This window comes from Mytilus galloprovincialis, chromosome 7 (assembly GCF_965363235.1).
Source record: "Mytilus galloprovincialis chromosome 7, xbMytGall1.hap1.1, whole genome shotgun sequence".
NCBI classification, from domain to species: Eukaryota; Metazoa; Mollusca; class Bivalvia; order Mytilida; family Mytilidae; genus Mytilus; species Mytilus galloprovincialis.
Window position 1 is genome coordinate 49,133,689 of NC_134844.1, and position 24,193 is coordinate 49,157,881.

Below are 24,193 nucleotides of genomic sequence, written 5' to 3' on the forward strand. Positions count from 1 at the left end.
AAAAGTGTATAAAATCTTTCATCGGATGAACCTGAAATTTGTGGCCAAAATCGGCCCTTACCGGACATACTCCTTTTAAGAAAAAATGGAACCTAATGTGTGGGGAATATGTCACATTTTCACCACTTTATTTACACTATTTCATGGTAAATAAATGCACAATGTTGCCATGGATACACAAAAAAGAAATTATGTTTCACTATTCAACTTTAAAATTAATTCAAATCTATGGAAGATACTAATTATAAAATTAATTCAAATCTATGGAAGATACTAATTATAAAATTAATTCAAATCTATGGAAGATACTAATTACATACATATGCTCATTTAAGGCACAAATAGTTAGATTAATGCTTAGGAGGCCAATTTTTCTTAATGCGTTCAATAGAAGAGTATGTTTAACAATTCAGAGTAATGGTTTAGCAACCATTAGAAACTTTCCTTAATTTTTCTTAATTCGTTCAATTAAAGAGTATGTTTGACAATACAAAGTAATGTTTTAGCAACAATTAGAAACATATGAAAAGTCATTTTAAGTGATATTATTTGATATATATATTTGATGAATAATTTTACAACTTATTACTACCCTTAGTGATAAGTGGAATGTAACAGGGAACATCAGGAGGAGCTTGGACTCCTGAAGGATATTGTAACAAGCCAATATTTGAAATAAATGTCTAATTGTGTTGTTAATGTTTTAGACAAAGGAGAAGTAAAACACGATTTTAGGTATAGTCAGACACACCGACGGGCATAAGTAAAGCATTATATCAACTTCATGTAAAGCCCGTATACAGAGACAGTCATTGTCATAGATTTACAGGGATTTTTATTAAATGCTGATAAACATTTACCTCCAATGTCTTTAAATGGAATCTCCGACAGATCGAGGAAGTTCTCGTCTACATCTTCAGATGTGATCAATCCTTTTATGTTTTTACTGGCATCAATAACCAACAAATAAATTGCATGTTTATTTAAAAAGGTTTGGTGAGTTGCGTAGAATTCGTATTGACCAGCAAAATCTAAAAGTGCCACTTCAGCAAAGTCGTCTAAAGACGCTTTAGATTCCGACCAACCTTTCAGGTCAGCGAATAAATCCGCCTCTTTTACTTCAGCAGGGTATAGAACATTATCTTGCGGTTCATGGTCCTTCTTTTCTGTGTCTTCATAATTTTCTTTAACAGCAGTCATAGTCGGAAGGTGTGTATTTTGTTCTTGATTACCAGTCATCTCTACGTCTAGAGATATTTTAGTAACCTGATCTCTTTGATAATTGGAATTGGTGATGGCAGCATTATCGTCTTCTACTGTTACATAACGGTCAGGTATATGTTGCAGCTCTGATGTTGTATTTGAGTGTTTCTTTCCTTTCGGAGGAGGAAACAACAGGTTCTTTATCAGTCTCGATTTTCTTCCTTGGTTTGCATCAAAACGAATATCTATAAAAGGTGAACTACTTTATTTAGCGTATTTGAGAGTTAGGAAAAGAATGTTGAATTACAAATGTTATTCAGTTTATTAGTTTTCGAACACTTATTGGAAAAAATATAATAAACAAAAAAAAAGCTTCCAGGAAAATTCAAATCGGAAAGACCCTTGTCAAATGATAAAAGTAAAAGCTCAAAACACATCAAACGAATGGAAAAAAAACTGTCTTATTTCAATCATAGACCAGGCCAGCAGTCAATTTACCGAAAATTTCTTACTTATTATATTTTATTGCAAGCGCATGAGCACTAACTACTAGTCTAATAATCTTCAGATAGACGCAGTTTCCAGCAGTAGCGGTTTTGCCCTTCGAAGATATCAGGCTTACAATGTCATATTACAGTGGCGTCTGTCGTCTACAATCATTGCACTTGTAAATCAGACTTTGAAATTGAATATATTGATAGCAATGTTAAAATTAATGTAAAAGTATTAACAAATCAAATCAGAGTAAATATTGTATTGTCATATAAACTTTACAGTTTGTGACCAACATATATACACCTGGAAAAAAGTATTGCAACACCAAATTGAAATTCTAATTAAAAAAACACTTTTTATTTTTTTGTGATATAATTTGGTAAAATAGAATTAGTTAAACATTATTTAAGTATCACCTGAGTTTAATCAATAAATATCGACTTGATCAGTTCTTATCTGCACATGCAGCTACCGTACCCGTAAACAGCAAAACAAGTGTTTTAATCCTCATTGTTTTCAACACTTTAAATAACCAAGTTTTTGAAGTTATGTGATTGACACCTTGTAATGGGTCCTCGACAACTCTTAACTGCAGCAAGATGGCAGATTATCAGCATGAGCGAAGCAGGGATGTCGCTGTAATAACTGCATGTATTGTTGGTCATCACCATTCCACTATAAGTCGTTTTGAGAATAAAAATCAGGCAATAAACGATGTTAAAGACCTTCGGAGATAAAGAAGACCCCCTATACCATTTGCTAGGGAAAATTAGGCATAATGAAGGTTGGTCAGAAGGAAATCCATTGCATACAATACAATCCTAAAACGAGAGTGATGGGTATACAGGAGCCTTTTAACAAGAACTGTTTGAGATCGACTCATCGCATCTGGTTATCGTGCGATAAGACCACTTCGGATACCTTTGCTTACGAACAGACACACAGTTTTCCGTATCCAATGTAGTGCAGAGCTCGCCAAAGTTGAAAATTAGCATCGTGGAGGAAGATCCATTGTTCTATAGAATTCGGTTCATCTTCCTTAGCCCGATCGTAGCACAGATTTGAACCATATCGAGCATATATGGGACATTATTGGGCGTAAAGTGTGCAAAAGGACACCAGAGTTCAAACACATCATGAAATAAACAATACCCTTCATCAGAAATGGTTGCTGCTACCTTAGAAACAAATTAGTCGATTTATAGCAGGAATCAGAAGACGTTATGATGCGGTTATCCGTTTGAATGGAGGCTGCGCACAAAGTACTAATTCTTTGGCGTATTACGATCACTCATGATGTGAACAGTCATCGGAAGATTAATTTTGAAATGTCTGACATTGTAATGTTCGACTATAGTAATAGTTGTAAAATGCATTTTTTTGTACAAAAAACACTTCATTTTGTTATCAAAATTGTGATTATATAAATCAATTTTTTTTAAATCATTTTTTTGTTCGTGTAAATGCCAATGTTACCATAAACTATGTTTCAATAATATTATACAAATATTTTACTATATTTCATCCAAAAAAAGAGGTTGATTTTTCAAGTTTTAAAAAATCAAGGTGTTGCAATACTTTTTTCCATGTGTATATTATCACAATTTAAAACAAACAGAATATAAACTAGTTAACAAAAGAAACGATACAAGACTTTTTTCAAATTAAAGATAAAGTTTTCCATTCATTGGACTAATATTGAAGGTAGTAATATAATCCGTTTAAAAAAAATTTTTTTTTGCTTTCGTGACTTTTTTTCGCGATTTTTTTTTTACAAAAATTTACATAAAACGACAATTTTAAAAACAGAAGTTCCAACTAATGATGTTAACCTCTCATTTAAAGGTAAAGACAATGTTTGCCATCAATTTGTTTTTAAAAAGCATACAGTTTCTTCGTTTATTTGTTAAGCAAAGTTCGGCCCCACGAGAAATCTTTAAAATGTATACATTATCAAATGATTTACCATAGAAAATAGACAGTATGTGTAAAGTGATATTCAAAAAGCGGTACCAATCTTAAAACTAATCAGAAAGGTTCCAAATTTACTGTGTGTTGTTTTCGTATCTAAAGCATTGATTTGAGACGAAAATAAAAAAAATCTTTTGCGTTTTTTTAGATTTTAAAAAATACTTTTTTTTCCCAAAAACTTGAAAAAAAACAATATTTCAACCCATTAGTTAAAACATGAACATAACTTGATTATCATTTTTAAACAAATTTGAAATTTTATTTCGTAATAAAATTATGTGTCGATTTTTTATTCAACTTTCCGCAAAACTAATGTGCATCCTATGATCGTTTACACGGAATTTAGATACTTTCCGAGTGTTTTTTATTTTCATTATCACATGTGCATACATTTCAAATGAAAGCTTTTTAAAATAGTGTATCTCATTTTGTTTTATTTTTAATACTTTTTGATAAATTTTATTTCAAAGTCGTGTATCGTTTCTTTTGTTGACTAGAATAGAAATTAAAAAAAACATTTTCCGACCAAAACAATCCCTAGACCAATTCGGATATCCCTATATTCATTGTGAGATATAGAAATTTCGAGTTAAGAATATAGCCGGTATAACATACTGTGAAGTGTGATGTGTATAATTAAGTCACCTAAATACTTACCTTTTGACAAAACCCAAGTATCATCTGTCAATGAAACTTTACATGTTTGTGTCATGATTTCTATACCATTTGTGCTTGTTACATCTGATATTTGTTTTCTTAACAACTTTCTGGTTAGGCACGTTTTTCCCACACCAAATGGACCAACGACGGGTAAACGTATCATATATCTATTTTCAACACCGCTTTGTAGAACGTCTCTGTACTGTTTTTCAGCTGCTTTTCCCATCCTCCAAATAGTCAATGGTATTTGATCTGTGATGTATACAACGAATAAGCAGTTGAATAAGTGGACGTATTTCAAATTTTTGGTAAATGTCAACAACAAAAAGGATATAGTAACGACATAACTATTGAGAATAAAATGCTTCGCTGGGCGCAGCTTGAAACGACCACAGAGGTTGAACCCTGAACAATTGTGGTAAGTATGGATACAACATTTAGACAGAGCTGTATTTGGATTGAAATTGAATATTTGACACAGCATAGGTTTGTGATTCGAAATCAATGTGTTAATCAAAGTGAAAAAAATGAAATTGGACACTTTCCTATTATGGTCTGATATCAAATATATAAATACATGGTTAGAATCAGCATATCGAGGAACCCCAAAAATAAAAATAAAAATAACCAGATGCTCCGCAGGGCGCAGCTTTATACGACCGCAGAGGTTGAACCCTGAACGGTTTGGGCAAGTATGGACACATACAACATTCAAACATTCAAGCTGGATTCAGCTCTAAATTTGGATTGTGATTAAATAGTTGACACAGCATAGGTTTCTGACACAGAATGAATGTGGTCTAATGAACTTAAATTTTTTTTTGCCTTTGAGCAATTCACTATGCTTTTGAATATTAATCCTCCTAAAAAATGTTTGGCCTCTGGCCTTTGTTAGTCTTGTATTATTTTAATTTTAGTTTCTTGTGTACAATTTGGAAATTAGTATGGCGTTCATTATCACTGAACTAGTATATATTTGTTTAGGGGCCAGCTGAAGGACGCCTCCTGGTACGGGAATTTCTCGCTACATTGAAGACCTGGAGGTGACCTTCTGCTGTTGTTTTTTTATTTGGTCGGGTTGTTGTCTCTTTGACACATTCCCCATTTCCATTCTCAATTTTATTGAAGAAATTTTCTTTTTATATGAAATCTGAAATGAGAAATATTGCCCCCCCCCCCCCCAATTTTTTTTCACATACCCCTTTCCCTAATTCCAAAACTGATCTAAATTCTAATGGAATTTGCAACAATAACTACTCATTTAAATACATCACTAAATATTAAAATGTAAAAAAAAGTGCTTGTTATTACTGAATGGTACAGATTGTTTTAATTTATCAGTTGGTAATAAAAGTGAATATACATTGTATATTGTATAAAACAATGATTTAAGTTGATTCAACTACTATTCTGGACAAAGAAAGATAACTCCAATTAAAAATTTCTTGCTATTGCGCAATACTGTGCAATTGAAAATACTTGCTATTGCACAATACTGTGCAATTGAAGATTTCTTGCTATTGCACAGTACTGTGCAATGGAAAATTTCTTGCTATTGCACAATACTGTGCAATTGAAGATTTCTTGTTATTGCTGAATACTGTACAATTGAAAATTTCTTGCTATTGCACAATACTTAATATAATAATTTAGGATCCTGTTTTTGACCAACTTGAAAACTGGGCCCATAATCAAAAATATAAGTACATGTTTAGATTCAGCATATAAGAAGCCCAAGAATTCATTTTTCGTTAAAATAAAAATAAAAATGAAAACGGGACCAACAATTAAGAATCTACATACACAGTTAGATTTGGCATATCAAAGAACCCCAATTATTCAATTTTTGATGAAATCAAACAAAGTTTAATTTTGGACCCCGATTTGGACCAACTTGAAAACTGGGCCAATAATAAAAAATCTAAGTACATTTTAAGATTCAGCATATCAAAGAACCCCAAGAATTCAATTTTTGTTAAAATCAAACTTAGTTTAATTTTGGACCCTTTTGACCTTAATGTAGACCAATTTGAAAACGGGACCAAAAATTAAGAATCTACATACACAGTTAGATTCGGCGTATCAAAGAACCCCAATTATTAATTTTTTGATGAAATCAAAAAAAGTTTAATTTTGGCCCCTTTGGCCCCTTATTCCTAAACTGTTGGTACCAAAGATAGATAGATAGTTTATTAACGTCTCACCATTAATATACACAATACAATATTTACATATATCATAAAACATAAATATATATTAATGCCATTCTTAAAAGAATTATGAGAGACAAAAAGTAAAATTTCATCAAACAATAAAAGGACTTAAAAAAAAAACTATGTACATGCACTTATTAAAATTTCTAAAACAAATTACAAAAATTTAACAGTCTAAAAAAATGTATCGATATAAAAAACGTCTCCTTCTGTCTAAAATAGATTTGCAGGTTTTGGCACATTTGTAAATAACATTAACGTTTTGGCATCCTAACACAAAAGACAGTTTCTCACGGTTCGTCAACATGTTAAAGTTCTCATCTACACTGTTTATATATTCATAAAGTTCGTTCCTTAAATCGTCATAAAGCGGACATTCAATTAGTACATATTCATCAGTTTCAGTTTTATTTTCACACATAAAGCAAGTCCGTTCATGCATTGGTAAACGTTCGAAGCGCCCGGTTTCGATTCGTATGGGTGCAACCCCACATCTGAATTGCGAATAAGCTCTACGTTGAGCAGGAGATAATAGTGTTTTTAAATAAAGTTCACAACTAATTTCGGTTTTAAATGTTCTATATGTTCTTAATTTGTTACTACCACCATCCAAACGTCTTGCAGAAACTCTATGTAAATCTTTCGTCCACTTATTTCTAAAATCGGTTAAAAGTTTATCTTCTATTTTCGCTAACACCGTAGTTTTGTGAATGTTCGTGTCACTATACCAGTCACTAATATTACACGATTCAAACTGCTGATAAAGTCTATAATTTGAATTTTTACATGCTTTATAACGCCTAAAACTATGTTCCGCCCAGTTATGAATTCTTTTATTAAGTCGATCAGTGTTCATATACCTTAAACGATTCCATTGATTTATAACAGTTCGCCACTGCCTTACACAAGGTGGTTTCCAGGCTGAATCTCCATTCACTGCTACATTAGGTGTATACCGTCCGACTCCCATATAAAAACGAATTGCCTTATTGTGTATCGAATTTATACATGAAAATGTTCTATCACCCCACACTGCCGCTCCGTAGCTGATTGTACTCCAAACAATCGAGTCATACAATTTTGTGAAAGAATCAAACGATAGTCCTCCAAAGGATTTATATTTAGATATCACTAGTCCCAAGGCACGGTTGGCGGATGCTGCTACGTGTTTCGCCATAATTTGATAGTCCAAATGCTCCGTTAACACTAAACCTAGGTATGTATATTTTTCCACCACATTTATGTCAAGTTCGCCACATTTAAAACTGTTTGTTGTCCTTGGGGTCGAATTTGGTCGGAAATGAACAACGTTTGACTTGTTATGATTTATTGTCATCTTATTCTCTGCACACCAGAGCTGAAGCCCATCTAGCAAAACTTGTAAGTCTGATTCCGAGCCAGCTAACAAAACAAGGTCGTCAGCGTAAAGTGAATCGACACATTTTCCTCGTCAATATTTATTCCAGCATTTAATGAACATATATACGTAACAAGACCGTTCACATACACATTAAAAAGTAATGGTGAGAGCAAACAACCTTGTTTTAGACCACATTGAACATTGAACCAGTCCGTTAATTGTCCATTTATCCGAACACAGCACTCTACTGACTTATATAACGACACGATAGCATTATACATATTCCCGCATATTCCAATATCAAGCAATTTCTGACATAACAAATTACGGTCTATCCCATCATACGCCTTTCGGAAGTCTATAAAAGCTGTGAAAGTCGACAAACGTTTTAGCTTTCTTGTTTCAATAATTGACGATAATGACTTTATATGATCAATAGTACTACGTCCCTTCCGGAAACCATTTTGACAATCATCTAAAATATTATTTTCCTCCTCCCATTCGAGCAATCGATTATTCAATATGTGACAGTACAGCTTGTAGCAAACAGGAACAAGTGTTAAACCGCGGTAACACATTGGGTCTTTTGGATTCGACGTCGACGACTTAGGTATTGGATTAATAATAACCAAAACACCCAACCTTCCTATTATGGTCATAAAACTTGTGTTTCAATTTCATAGATGTCTATTTACTTATACTAAAGTTATGGTGCAAAAACCCAAAAAAATGCTTAGTTGGACCCCTTTTTGGTCCCTAATTCATAAACTGTTAGGACCTTAACTCCCAAAATCGATCCCAACCTTCTTTTTGTAGTCATACACCTTGTGTTTAAATTTCATTGATTTCTATTTACTTATACTAAAGTCATTGTGCGAAAACCAAGAATAATGATTATTTGGGCCCCTAATTCCTAAACTGTTAGAACCAAAACTCCAAAAATCAATCCCAACCTTCCCTTGGTGGTCATAAACCTTGTGTCAAAATTTCATAGATTTCTATTTACTTAAACTAAAGTTATAGTGCGAAAACCAAGAAAATGCTTATTTGGGCCCTTTTTGGTCCCTAATTCCTAAACTTTTGGGACCAAAACTCCCAAAATCAATTTTTGCGGTCGTACAAAAAGCTCTTTGGACCTCATTGTGGAAAATCAAAAATCTGAATATATATTTAGATTAGCATATCAGCATTTTAGCATTTCAAAGAACCCCATATATAACATTTTGTTTTGAAATCAAACAAAGATCAATTTTGGATCCCGATTTGGACCAACCCAAAAACTGAACCCAAAATCAAAAATCTAAATACATGTTTATCAAAAGACAATATACGCTTAGTTTTTAAACGAGTTCCCTACATCAAAAAATATATTTATATATAGCATTCAGAAAATTGGTTTATACAGATTAACAAACCAAATGTTTCAAACATTTGGCCCAAAATAAATTGTGTATGTAAAATAAGCATTGCAAGTTTCATAACATTTAATTGAGGCAAACTAAAGTTTGACAACGATCACCAATTTTGGAACGTACGGACGGACAAGGGTATTATATCTTATATATTATATATTATATTATATTGTATTTATTAAAAATACTGCAATCTGATTATTAAATTACCCCGGTGAAAATAACACCCCTTCCTTGTTCACCGCAGAATAAATAAAATGTTGCCAAAATTTAACATTAAACGTTGAAAAAAGTTTCACTGGTCATTTTTCCTTACCGTTTTTTCAATTTTACATCCTGGTTTTAAAATAAGTAAAGGAATTGTTCCTCAGAAATACATTCGTGGTGTTATCAGGGGTATACGTAATTTAACACCATTGTTGAAAATTCATACAACCATTCAGCTTCGCCTTAGTTGGTATGAATTTTCATCAACCGTGTTAAATTCTGTACACCCCTGATTACACTAAAAAAAGAAGATAACTAATAATGCTCCTCCGCTATGGCGAAGGCATAAAAAGACCAAAATATATAATACTGAAAAGTAAATTTCAAACTACATGTATATTTATAGTCCTACAGAGCTTATCTTTAACAACAATTAGGAAACACAAAAGTTCTAAATTAATCTGGCGCTACTAAATTTGTGATTGATAATTACCACATGTATTGTTATCTTGATCATGATGATGTATCTATTTAATTTTTTACTATGACTCAACCTAAACTTTCAATTGATTTAGATTTTGATTAAATATTTAATGTAGCATAGTTTTCTGTCAAAAAATAAATGTGGTCTAAGTTCTAAAACAATTAATAAACAGCTGCGCCATGAGCGCATGATACGCCCGACGTCTTGTGTGGAAGTTTTATGCAATGATCATAAATAGTTTCTGAGAAAGTTTTAAGCAATTACCATTTATTGCTTTTGAGACACGTCGGGACATGTGAAACCCCCCCCCCCCCCACCCTGTTTTCTTTTTACAAATATCACTACAATAAAATTTTGAATCAAACCAAAAAGTATACAGATCTTTAGATTAATATAACAAAGAAGTGTGTACAGTTTCAAGCAATAATCATAAATTGTTTTTGAGATACGGCGCGACATGTAAAAAAAAAACTCCCCTTTTTTACAAAATACTCAATAACTCAAAAATAAAATTTTGAGTCATCACCAAAAAGTATACAGATCTTTAGATTAATATAACAAAGAAGTGTGTAAAGTTTTAAGCAATAATCATAAATCGTTTTTGAGATACGGCACGACATGTAAAAACCACCTCCCCCTTTTTTACAAAATACTCAATAACTCAAAAATGAAATTTTGAATCATCACCAAAAAGTATACAGATCTTTAGATTAATATAACAAAGAAGTGTGTAAAGTTTTAAGCAATAATCATAAATCGTTTTTGAGATACGGCGCGACATGTAAAAAACCCTCCCCCTTTTTTACAAAATACTCAATAACTCAAAAATGAAATTTTGAATCATCACCAAAAAGTATACAGATATTAAGATTAATATAACTAAGAAGTGTGTAAAGTTTTAAGCAATAATCAAGAATTGTTTTTGAGATACGGTGCGACATGTGAAAAAAAAACACACCCCTGTTTTAGTTACAAAGTGCCGTAACTCAAAAAGTTTAAATCTTATTTTCACCAAAAAGTATACAGATCATTTGACCATCATAAAAAACAACTATATTAAGTTTCATGAAATTTAGATAAGTCGTTCTCAAGTTACGGTGCGACATGTTTACGCCGGACAGACAGACGGAAGGACAGACAGACAGACGGACGGACGGACGGACGGACGGATGGACGGACGGACGGACGGACGGACGGATGGACGGACACCGGACATTTGTATACCATAATACGTCCCGTCAAAATTTTGACAGGCGTATAAAAATTGGACATTTACAAACATGACAAATAATGGTCCAATATTCAAATTATGTATATATGGTTGGAATCAGCATATCAAAGAACCCAAAAAAGTTTCAGTTGGATACTTTTCTTTTTTCTTTTACTACTGTGGGATACTTTGGTCCTCAATTTAAACCAATTTCATAACAGGACTCCAATTCCAAAATTTTAATAAACGCCCAAATTAAAACTGAACACGTTTTGGGAATAATCACCTCATTTTCCAAAACCACATATCTAAAAACTATTAAAAAAAGTCTATCAATTTAGTAAAGCAGTATCCGGTAAGGGCCGATTTTGGCCTCAATTTTCAACTTCATCTGACGAAAGATTTTGGATATTTTTTAAACACTCAAATGTTTGTTTCAGTTGATTCAATTATTTTTTGTGAAAGATTTTAACTGATTCACTCATTAAAAATGCTCCGATTCGAGCTTAAATGTGAAAAATCTATCAAATATGCCAAAAACTGTCACTTTTCATATGGTTTTTGTCAAAAATGAAAGTGGCCACATCCGTGTTTATCCTCGACCTTTATATATGTTATTTATTATCATTAAACACAACTTACGTTTCAATATCAAGAATGAACACCTTTCGCATGTTTCATTTAAGACGGAAACCGTCTAAAATTTAACTAAATGCTGAAATTCTGAAGATTTCAGTAATTAAGCACGACTTAATGATGCAAGCACCCAATATATGTGCATTGTAATGCAAAAAACAGCCTTTAATCATGTAGCAGAGGCATTATACCTTCAAAAAAAAACCTAAAAGATTACATTTAAACAATTTTGCAAAACTGCTATATTTTGGGGACAAGAAGGTGTCTAACTGAACCTTCTCCTTTCCAAAGCAAACGTTGAAATGTTTGTTTTTCGTTTACATTATAGTGACACCACAACCACATTTCCACACTATGTGGCCATGCTCAATCATTCTAAATTGAATAATTATATATAATTTAAAAAAAAAATAAGTAGTGCCTCACAAAAAATAGATAAATCTTAGAAGACAACCAGAAATATTTCTCAATATGATGATCAGATTAACATCGTCTATGTAAAGGTAAAAAATTAACTGACAATGCCATGATTAAGAAAGAAAAGGACGAACAAACAACAGTTCACGAAACACAACAAAGAAAATTAAAGACTGATCAACACAAACCCCATTAAAAACTGTTGGTGGTGTCATGTGTTCAGAAAGTATAAGCAGATCCTGCTCCACATCTTGCAAACTTAGTAGATGTTTCCCGATTAGCTACCGTACCAATCGTAATACGAACTGGGAGCCGTCATTTTATTTTTGGAAATAATTGATATTTACACGTAATATTAACGTATGCTTTGTAAATCATATATAGAACTATTTTGAGAATTTTTAGCTGTAATTTGGTACTAATTTCATGTGATTACTTCTTGTATTTATAGTAAACAATATTCTGTGCACTCGATTATACTTTCAAGCAACCGTTGCAAGTAATCGTTGGTACGAAAGGTTTATAATTAAGAGTTATTTCCCCCTAAAACTTCATAGACAAAAAGAAGCCAAATTACAAAACAATTTTTACTCATTATATATATTTTGTTCGTAATAACTTTAAATCAATGTAAAATGTTTAAGTTTTGTATATTTTGGTAGGTTTTTAGAAAACATAAACAAATAAAATTTATTTTAATAAAGTAATATTGACCTCAACAACAAAAACATAACGATAAAATAAATTGAATGCCAAAATTATGTTTGCTTTTCAGTAAAACAAATCTGAATGTTAAGGTAATAGATAAAAAAAAGTGTTATGGTTATATTTTCATTCTGAATTGTTAATTTTAGGAATACAAGAGTGAATAGTGTATAAGTATGAAATAAATCAACTTGTGATATGACATGTACAGATATAATATAGTCCCCGTAACATAGAACAACTTCTGTTCCATATAGATATAAGGAGATATGAGTATATGGTATGAGTGCCAATGAGACAACTCTCCATCGAAGTCTCAATTTGTAGAAGTAAACCATTATAATTCAAAGTACGGCTTATTATCTTGATATCTTAAATAAACAGAGATTAATTTCAAAAGCAAAAGTGATCAGCAATCCTAAATCATCAGTCGACTTGTTATTGTAGTCACTGCCCTTGATTGATAGAAATTTTGAATAGCAAATTAATCAAATACAGATCTGCAAATAGTTCAGTGTAGATGGCGTTGTCAGTTGTTATTTATGAAAGTTATTGCCTTTAAATGGCAATGTTTATACTTTTGCAAGTGTATGGCAAAATATGGAAGATAGAGAGAAATTGAAAAAAGAAAAATGATCAACAAAAATGAGATTTTAGTCATGAATTATATTGTAGTCTTTATATCTTCTAGTTACTTTTAATTTCGATAACTTAATAGCAAAGATATAATTTGCCTCTGATCAATTATCCATAGAGCTATACATATAACAAGAAGTCAATTACTAGACGTCTCTCTAGTAAAAAGTAAAATCACAAAAAAAAACTGAACTTCGAGGAAAATCCAAAACGGAAAGTTCCTAATCAAATGGCAAAATCAAGGATTAAACACCTACTGATATCGTATTCACTTGGCGTCTTTATTTTTTTAAATTAACTGTGCCCTCGGACTAGAAGTTTTTCTTTGAAAAAACTCCTTCAATTACTATGCTATATAAATTTTAGAAACATGTCCCTTTTTAAAACACAACAGTTCATTTATCTTTTTTCGCAGTGAGCCGAGTGAAAAAAAAAACGAAAACAAAGAGTTAAAGTATTTATGGTAAGATCGAATTCATGAAACATATTAACCTGAACAAATTATCTAGAAACTTTTACCAACCGAGGAATATAATCCTTAATTTTGAGTCCAGAAAGCAGTTATAAATCGTGCAAAAGACATTGCATAGCAACATAGTATTTCCCGTAGAACAATACCAAGAGTTAGAAAGGCATATTCATATTGCATTAGTGCAAATATAACGTCAAATTATTGCCGTAATCAGTGAACAAAATACGCTATCATGTGAGGATTTTTTCTAGCATTGCTTTACGATAAAAGTATTAATGAATGGATATCTTCAAAGAGACATTCATTGTGGAAACTCGTGGTACCATTTAGTTAAGTTTTCTCTCAATACAATATAACGTTTATAATTAATTAAGCGTTAAGACATTATAACCAGATTTCGAAAAGTTTACTGTTTTGCAATAATAGAATTGCTGACAGGATGTTATATTATAGTCAACTTACTTCTTAATCATTTAAAACTATGATTCCAATTGTTAAAATAGCCATTATAAGTTGGTTGCTTTTATTTATAGACCTGAGCTTACACATTTATGCAGTATTGGAATACAGTTGAAAGTTTATTATAGAACGTTTGTAATATTCAATCCTTACCATCTTCGGAAAATTGAAACAATGTAAGCTGCGATTTAAAATGTTTTAAATCGAACGTTTCCTTTTCCTCTAAATACTCCTTTATTTCTACAAAAAAATAAAACAAAATATGTAATGTTTAATAATCCTTTCAGACAAGAGAAAGATAAAAACAGTTCAGTTATCTTCATGTTAAACATATCAGTTTCTGTGACGCTGCTCGCTTATAATGAAATAGACGAAATGGACAAACTATATATTCTGAAATTATTCACATGCTTTATTTTTATATATTACAGATAATCATATACTATCATTTTAACAAACAATATAATTTTCATCATCATAAAGATTGGCAAACGTTGCTTCTGAACTGATTTGCATGGTTTTCTTATTGACAGACTTGTAAGTAGTAGAAGACGTCTGTAGAATTGAACGAGTAAATGATTGATAGGTGACGTTAACACATAGATATAATGACGTTACACGGACAGCGATTACGCGTATAAAAACATGCATATAGTATGCAGTACTATAATAGCCTCTATTTATATTCAAAGTAATAGGGGGCGCGAGTTAGTGCATGTGAAATCTAAAAGAAGAATGTTTAAAAATCCAGTAATTGTCTGTGAAATTTGAAAGAAATAATATTACTGAAACTTGCTTTATTCTAAATAAGGTCAAACCAATACATATCCTATCAAACATAGGCAATAACAAAATCCTATTGTTGTAAAGGGTATGCCATTTGGAATAAACACAGTAATATTCGAATAATAATACTATGTAAATTTTCTTAACAAATTATCATACATTTTAAATTGACTGTATGGAAAATAAGGAATTCTATAAAATTACAATAACGTCTTTAGCACCAAAAAGCCATTTATAATATTTGGAAATGTAACCTGAAAATAAATGTGAAATTGTTCCTCAACTAAGATGCATTGACCTCATCGACAAGACAAAGGTGAAGTCAGTAATAATAGAATTTAGACAAATTTGTTTAACGCTATAGCTTATATATAAATATAAAAATATGTGTTAAAATGAAGCGATTTAAAATTTCATTGTGATTTTTTTGTATTAATCATTGAACTGATTAATCCAGACCCAAACAAATTTGTATTTAATGTATTGCTATTAAGAGGCATACATATATGTCGTGTGGTCTAGCGGGATGGCTACAGTGCAGGCGATCTGATTTCACGATATCTCAGTAACATAGGTTCGAATACAGCAAAATATTTGCGAAAGTAAAGGAGTAGGTCCAGTAAGACCCCTTTTTGGCCCTAAAACAAGCAGTTTTACAAAATTGTTAAAATGTTACCTTTTAGTTATTTATTGGACAGAAGAATGATTCTGCTACATAAATATGGGCTGTTTTTGACAATACAATGCACATATATCGGGTACTAGCACCATGAAGTCATGCTAAATTACTGAAATCTTCACAATTCTAGCATTTTAGTTAAATTTTAGACGGTTTTCATGTAAAACGAAAGTGGCCGCATTCGTGTTCATCCTTAATATTGAAATGTAAGTTGTATTTTATGATAAAACATAACATATATAAAGGTTGAGGATGAACACGGATGCGGCCACTTTCATTTTTGACAAAAACCATCTGAAAAGTGACATTTTTCGGCATATTTGGTAGATTTTTTATATTTGAGCTTGAATCGGATCGTTTTTAATGCCTAAATCAGTTAAAATCTTTCACATAAACTAATTGATTCAAATGAAATAGACACTTAAGTGGTCAAAAAGTGGTCAAAATCTTTCGTCAGATGAACCTGAAATTTGAGGCCAAAATCGGTCCTTACCGGACCTACTCCTCTATCGATCTAACATTGTTGGGTTGAGGTTAAGACGAGTTGTATAAATAATGTACACAGCCATGTATCACCATCACTGCTGGTGATCCGATGGATAAATCTGTTGAAGAGTTGTCACTGACTCAGACGTACTTATAAATATAATTATTTAAAACATACTAATAAATTGCTTCGCTAAGTGCAGCTGGATACGACCGCAGAGGTCCAGCCCTGAACAATTGGGGCAAAAATGGTGACAATTATCGCGCTTGATACAGATCTGAATTTAGATTGTAATTAAATATTTTACACACACTAGGTTTCTCACACAGAAGACAATGTAACTGTAGTCAATGAACTTAGAATTTGTTATATGGTTTGAATTTATATATTATTTGCTTTTGTCCAATACACTATGCTGTTGCGAATTGACCCCCCGTCCCCAATAACAACTAAAAGTCTAAGCCCCCCTATTTTGCTTTTGTGAAATTTACTATACTGTTGCACATTTACCACCATCCCCAATCCACCCTTAACAAGAATGTGTCCCAAGTACACGGATACCGCATCCGCATTATCATTTTCTATGTTCAATAAACCGTTAAAATTGGGGAAATTTCTTATTTGGCATTAAAATAAGAAAGATCATATCGTAGGGAACATATTTACTACGTTTAAAGTTGATTGGATTTCAACTTCATCAAAAACTTCCTTGACCAAAAACTTTAACCTGCACATTGCACTTTCATTTCTATGTTCAGTGGACCGTGAAAATGGGGGAATATCTCTAATTTGGCATTAGAATTTGAAAGATCATATCATAGAGAACATGTTAACTAAGTTTAAAGTTGATTGGGCTTCAACTTCATCAAAAACTACCTCGACCAAAAACTTTAACCTGAAACAAGACGAACGGATGGACGGACAGACGCACAGACCAGAAAATATAATGCCCATAAATGGGTCATAAAAAACTGTTCACCTCCTATTTCGCTTTTGTGCAATACACTATGCTGTTGCCTATTGACCTCAACCCCCCCCCCCCCCACACACAAACACACCCCAAAAAATCATTTTACTCCCTCCCCCCCCCCACCTTTTATTTTGCAAAAAGTCCAAAACTGGACATTTTTTTTTACATATTTTACAAGTAGGATACGGGAAGTAACATAGACAACATTGGATTTTAAATGTAATTGGATTACCTCCCTTACATTGCTTTCATATTGCCCCTTTTCGACCCTTATTCCTAAACTGTTAAGACCATATCCCCCAAAATTAATCTCAACCTTCCTTATGTGGTATTGAACCTTCTGGTAAAAATTTATAGATATCCATTTACTTCAACTAAAGAAATGGTCCGGAAACTAAACGCGTCCGAACGACTACGCAGACGACACTGACGACGCTGACAACGCAGACGACGCTGAGGACGCAGACGACGACGACAACATGGTAGGATTATACAATGCAAATTTTCTTTTGCGGTCGTATAAAAAGGCAAGAAACTTTACAGTATGATTTATAAACTGCAACTGGCCAAAATTTGGAAAATATCTGTTGTCACTGGAAACATACAAATTAGAAATCTATTTAGTATATCGGTTATACAATTTATAATTTGTGGATATGAGTGAAAACAGTTAATTACAACTGCAATCATACACAATAATAATTTTTAATTTCCCAAACCCATCAATGTCACGGTACTCTCTTGTGTGATGTCTGTTAAAGAGGGGCGAAAGATACCAAAGGGACAGTCAAACTCATAGATCGAAAATAAACTGACAACGCCGTGGCTAAAAGTAAAAAAGACAAACAGACAAATAATAGTACAAAAGACACAACATAGAAAACTACAGACTAAGTGACACGAACCCCACTAAAAATTTGGGGTGATCTCAGATGTTCCTGAAGGGTAAGCAGATCCTGCTCCATATTTGGCACCCGTCGAGTTTCCAATGTTATTACAAAAGCGGTAAACAAACTAATTCAGTAGTTCACATTCGTGAATAGGAAGGGAATTGTAGTTACGAAATAAGGAACATATCCGATAACAAATATGGATCGGTTATGCCATACGGGTCATTTAACTCGTGATGGCGTATGTAAAATTTACGAAGGCATGATTTCAACTTCATCATTTGGAAGTCTTGGTTTAATAGATTCCTTGTGAGCAACAACCCTCTATCAAGGAAATCATGCAAGGAAATACAACCCAAGGAATATCAATTTGGAGATATATACTCCGTATGCAAGCGCTGCTGGAATGTTGCTACAAAGAAACGGAAATTTCACAATTGGGAAGCTGAAATCATCTCTTTTGTCGTAAAGTTTTGTTTTCAACCGACCCTCATTATCAATTTCTAGATGTAAGTCAAGATATGTGGCAGACTTAGCTGTATCTGTTTTATCCTTTATCTTTAGTTCGATTGGATAGATGCGTTCAACATTGTCATCAAATTTTGAATTATTTAGCGAGAGAACATCATCTGTATAGCGGAAGTAAAGTTAAACGATATTGCTAACTCATTATCTCTCACATTTGTTAACATTTTTATATGGATGTAAAAAGAAATAGATTTCTTATCTATACTGCATCTGTGATTTCAACTTCGATGTATCTGTCCGATGTATTAACCAAGATCTGTTCATCCAATTTAAGAATTCCACTTTGGTTGTTTTTTTCTGCTAAAGAGTCAAATATTGAACCTGCGATATCAATGCCGATGTACAAATAAAGTGACAACTCATCAGGTTTCTTGAAAAATATTTTTAATGTCGGTCTATTTCCAGCTCTAGAAGACTTGGTCCTCGTCGAATCAATCTTTTATTCTGGTTTCAATACCAATCTTTGATTGTTTAAGATATAATGCGTTGTGTTTAAGTTATAAAAGACGAATAAACGATTTAATGATTGATGAATTATCTTTACCCATATATACCATGACGAATCACAGACTGAGCTAATGGTATATACATGTATTTGTAATTATCCAGCGGTACTATTGAAATCTATATTTGTTCTCAACAAAGGTTTTTCATTCGAATCATTCACGTTGTTTTTTTAATTAAGTTTTCGTGAATGATCTATGTTTGTGCTTTTTTGGCTATCTCAGTATTGAAATATTACTGCATACGTCCATTCTGTCCATTCGTCTTTGATTATTTTAGGAATAACAGTACTGTAGTTGAAGAGTTGTCGCCTGCAATTGGTGATTGGGCGGTCGTTAATGCAGTGTTGCTGATATAACTATGATATTTGTGATCGTCTTAATCAAAATTGACAGTGGCAACTCCTCAATTAAAGTACTGTCATTCCAATTGTAATGCATTACAAACATAATGTGTTCATAGCAAACGGATGCCCCACTTCCACCATCATTTTTTTTTGTTCAGTCAAAACTCTAATTTGGCACTAAAATTCCATGAAAAATCATAAGATATGGAGCATGTGTACTAAGTTTCAAATTGATTGGACTTCCACTTCATCAAAAACTACCATGACCAAAACTTTAACCTGAAGCGGGACAGACACATTGTCGGATTGACTTACGACAAACTGACGGACAGACGAACGAACGGACGCACATACCGAAAAACATCATAGTTGGGGCAATTTGTATACCTTATTTTCATACCTATTACCTTTCAATTGAAAACGGTATGATCTCTTACGATGTCTCTATGAAGTCATTAACATATCGACGTTTATGTATTTGACATCAAAGTACTATTTCAAGCATTGTTTATGAACAAAATAAGATATGTGAAAGATCTTTACCCCCCCCCCCCCAAAAAAAAAAAAAATGTTTTGCACACGTTTATATAATTACATTTTTTTTTGTGAAAAACACATTGTCTGGACGTGTGTGTCTTGTGTACTAAATAAAAGAATGTGCCCTTACGCAAATGTGAACTAAAAGAATAAAAAATTTACATATTCATGAAAAACGACAACAGGAAACTTCATCATTCAAAAGTTGCCCATACAATTAGACATTTACGGAAAGTCTCGGTACCGACTGTTGACACTGACTCTCACAGGTAAAATGAAGGGGTCGTCTCAAAAATATAATAAAAGGTACTAGTAAATTAACATTTCGATGTAAAATTTAGTTAAACGAGAATTTACATTACGATTTGTTTTTTCTTCTGTTTACAAATCCTGGAACAGTCTCCACAATTTGTCTCAGTTTTTCTCTTGGGTGCCTTCCACAAAATGTTACTGAATATTCGACAATAATTCAATATTCGGCAACGATTCATTTTAACTTTGACCCTGGCATTGCTGGTGATCATGTTTTCTGTTGATTTGCTGTCGCGAAATGGTGTAATTTCAGAACAAAATTGAGAATGAATGCTGATTTGGATAAATGTTATCCATTGAAGAATGATCTGAATCATTTTTTTAGAAACTCCGTTAAATCAGGATTTAAAACAGGAAAAATCTGAAGAAATTTTTGTTTTATAACAGGATCCATTAATTGTTATCTTCATCTTAATTTTAGAAATTTACTTTCAAATAGCTAAGTGAGCATGTTCATATACATGTCATTTGAAACGAAGTTCTGACCCCCACTTTTTCCCCCGATGCGGATCCATACATTTAAAAAAGGCCGCTACATTTTTTTCTTGTAAAAGGGACCGGACCACATTCTTTTGAAATTTCCGTTACCGGTCACTGGTATACTTTTTAATCTGCTTTTGCCACTTTTTTCTGTAAATTTGTAATTGTAAATCAAATTGAGCTTCTTTTGATTTATGATTTATGTTATGATTTACAAAACATGTCTATAAGTACCTAACCTTTTAAATATTGAACATGCGAGCTGATGTTTTTTTTGGAGAGGGGGACGACAACCCTTTTCCGTTAAATTAAAATTTAAATTAAAATCGGCATACAAATTGTCAACACGGAAGACTGATAAAAAGTGATTTTGGGGTAAATCAACCAAAGCAAACATTTTGAAATATCTTTGCAACAATTATTTTATCTCAGAATTTAAAAAACAAATTGATATTTTAATTGAGTAAATCGTTTTGATTGAAAGATTGAGATTTGAAAGATTTTTTTTTATATCAAAGATAAGTTTAAATACATTCCAAATTCACGTATTTGGTTTTGCTGTTATATTTGTTATTCTCGTGGTGTTTTGTCTGTTGCTTGGTCCGTTTCTGTGTGTGTTGCGTTTCGGTGTTGTGTCGTTGTTCTCCTCTTATTTAATGCGTTTCCCTCGGTTTTAATTTGTTACCCCGATTTTGTTTTTTGTCCATGGATTTATGAGTTTTGAACAGCGGTATACTACTGTTGCCTTTATATATACCTATGGCATAGATGAAGGAAAAAATCAACCAGCATAACGTGCCAGGGTAAATGTGTAGGAGCTAGAAGACTTAACCGATTGAAATGTGCTGTTACGAAACTCTTGATTCAAATTTTGATTCTTATTTTCGGTGGAGCAATAGTATGCGCCGCTTATGGACAACTTCTGAATCTAGTGTACCTCTTAATTAATTTTTGAGACAACCCCTATATTTTTTCCTGTCAGAGTCGGAGTCAACAGTCGGAACCGAGACTTTCCGTAAATCTCTATTACGAAATGTTCGCACTACATGTATATGGCAAAGAATCCAAGGTCGTTGTGATACTTTGCTGAGAAATTTCAAAATGTTCAGGTGAATATTTTTCAAATAAGTACCACCTGCATAAAATGATTTCATATGTTTACACAAACAGGATAACGTGAAAGCTTTGTAGGAACCAATTTAATCACATTTATATAAGAAAATAATTATAATTGGTAATATTTTTGGTATATTTATGCAAGTAATTCATTATACCTTCCATGCTGATTTTTTCTGAATCTCGTTCAATCCATGTCAACAGGTCTCTCTTTAGACTTTTATTGACTTTACTAAGACCTTTGTAAAGTATCTTTAAAGGCTCTGCATAATCTAACGATTGTTCCACTGTTTCTGTCCAATACACCATGACTTGCCAAAATGGATTAATCACTTCTTTGTTTTTTGCTAATTTTAATGTATTTTTGTTATATCCAATGTTGACACAAAATGCTACCCAGTCCTTTTTTATAACAGGAAGAATCTTTTCTACAACAAATGCCCGCAGAAAATTTCTTGCTGAAAAGAGAATGTTAAATTTTCACCATGTTATTATAGTGCTGAAAAACAGCATGTAGTCTTCATAGTACAATATTACAATAGTTATCAAAGGTACCAGGATTATAAATTAATACGCCAGACGCGCGTTTCGTCTACATAAGACTCATCAGTGACGCTCAGATCAAAATAGATATAAAGCCGAAACAAGTACAAAGTTGAAGAGCATTGATGATCCAAAATTCCCAAACAGTTGTGCCAAATACAGCTAAGGTAATCTATTCCTGGAATAAGAAAATCCTTAGTTTTTTGTAAAATAAATAGTTTGTAAACAGGAAATTTATAAAAATGACCATATAATTGATATCCATGTTTAAAAGTTTATTGTTTTCTGATTAGTATTAAGCTAGAACACACCCGCGAAATCGCGGGGATTTAGAGCATGGTTGAAAGAATGTAAAGTTTTGTCGGAAGAATTTTGTAAAAGATTTAATGACTTGAGAATTTTAGGAAAAATATCAAATGTCATAAGTACTTGGGGGCAGGAAAATGTTTTTCTTTATCCCTTCTTCTTTATTTAAAAAATTCTCATTTTTGGGTTTTCTATTAATTACAGTATGAACATATATTTAGTATACTATGAACATGCAAGTCAGGAGCCTCATATGGCAAAGTTTCGGGTAATTTGATTATTTGCATAGCTGCCATTTTGCCTGATCATGACGACAGCCATTACAATAGCATTATATAAGACCCTTAAATAGAAATGAAAATATGACAATACCTATGTCGAATGGACAATTTCTTCGCATATAGGTGAATTGTACATATTTTTATGCTTCTGTTGATGTACAAATGGACATTGTCTACTCTGAAATCTTTCGGCCTTTTTAATTTAAAACTCGGAAGCGTATCCATAGTATAATTGCTATATAAGATCATATAAAATGACGGAAAATCGTCAAATAGCAAGATTCAAAATAGAAATACATATGCAAGAAGATATTGTTCATGATTTGTTCGCAAATAGGGAAACACCTTGTAGGTTGAATTTTAAAGTTAAATAACTTTAACTTACCTGCTTTATTAAGTTTTTGGCCAAATTCTTTCAAAAACATGATGATTTCAACCTTCCCATTTTGTAAAAAGTCAAATTTTAAGCATTTTCCCTAAGAATTACTCAACATTTTTTGTAAATTTCCGCCAAAGGAAGTTTTAAAAGTTACATTAGTTTTATATACATTATGGAAAAGGACTGGATTATAGTCAAATCTGAAATATATTATATTTTCAATCTTAAGCTATTAAAAAAAGTAAATTGATCAAAAGGGACAAAGTCACGTGGTGCAAATCATTTGAATTAAGAAGCTCTGATTTTGCCATATGCATAAATAGTGGTTGTCGTTTGTTTATGTGTTACATATTTGTTGTTCGTTCATACTTTGTACATAAATAAAGCCGTTAGTTTTCTCGTTTGAATTGTTTTACATTGTCATTTCGGGGCCTTTTATAGCTGACTATGCGGTATGGACGTTGCTCATTGTTGAAGGCCGTACAGTGACCTACAGTTGTTAGTTTATG

General features: G+C 32.4%; 1 protein-coding gene across 1 annotated transcript in view; it reads right to left on the reverse strand.

The window, feature by feature from the left end:
• The window catches only part of LOC143083177 (uncharacterized), a 37,581-nt gene extending 14,954 nt beyond the window's left edge, over positions 1 to 22,627 (reverse strand). Inside the window, exons 1-4 of the mRNA XM_076259413.1 lie at positions 22,334 to 22,627; positions 14,694 to 14,780; positions 4,327 to 4,581; positions 861 to 1,448 (exon numbers count right to left, since the gene is read on the reverse strand). Of these exons, the coding sequence (XP_076115528.1) occupies positions 861 to 1,448; positions 4,327 to 4,581; positions 14,694 to 14,780; positions 22,334 to 22,484 (1,081 nt within the window). The 5' untranslated portion in view covers positions 22,485 to 22,627. The remainder of the gene's footprint in view (positions 1 to 860; positions 1,449 to 4,326; positions 4,582 to 14,693; positions 14,781 to 22,333) is intronic.
• Between the last annotated feature and the right edge of the window lie 1,566 nt (positions 22,628 to 24,193).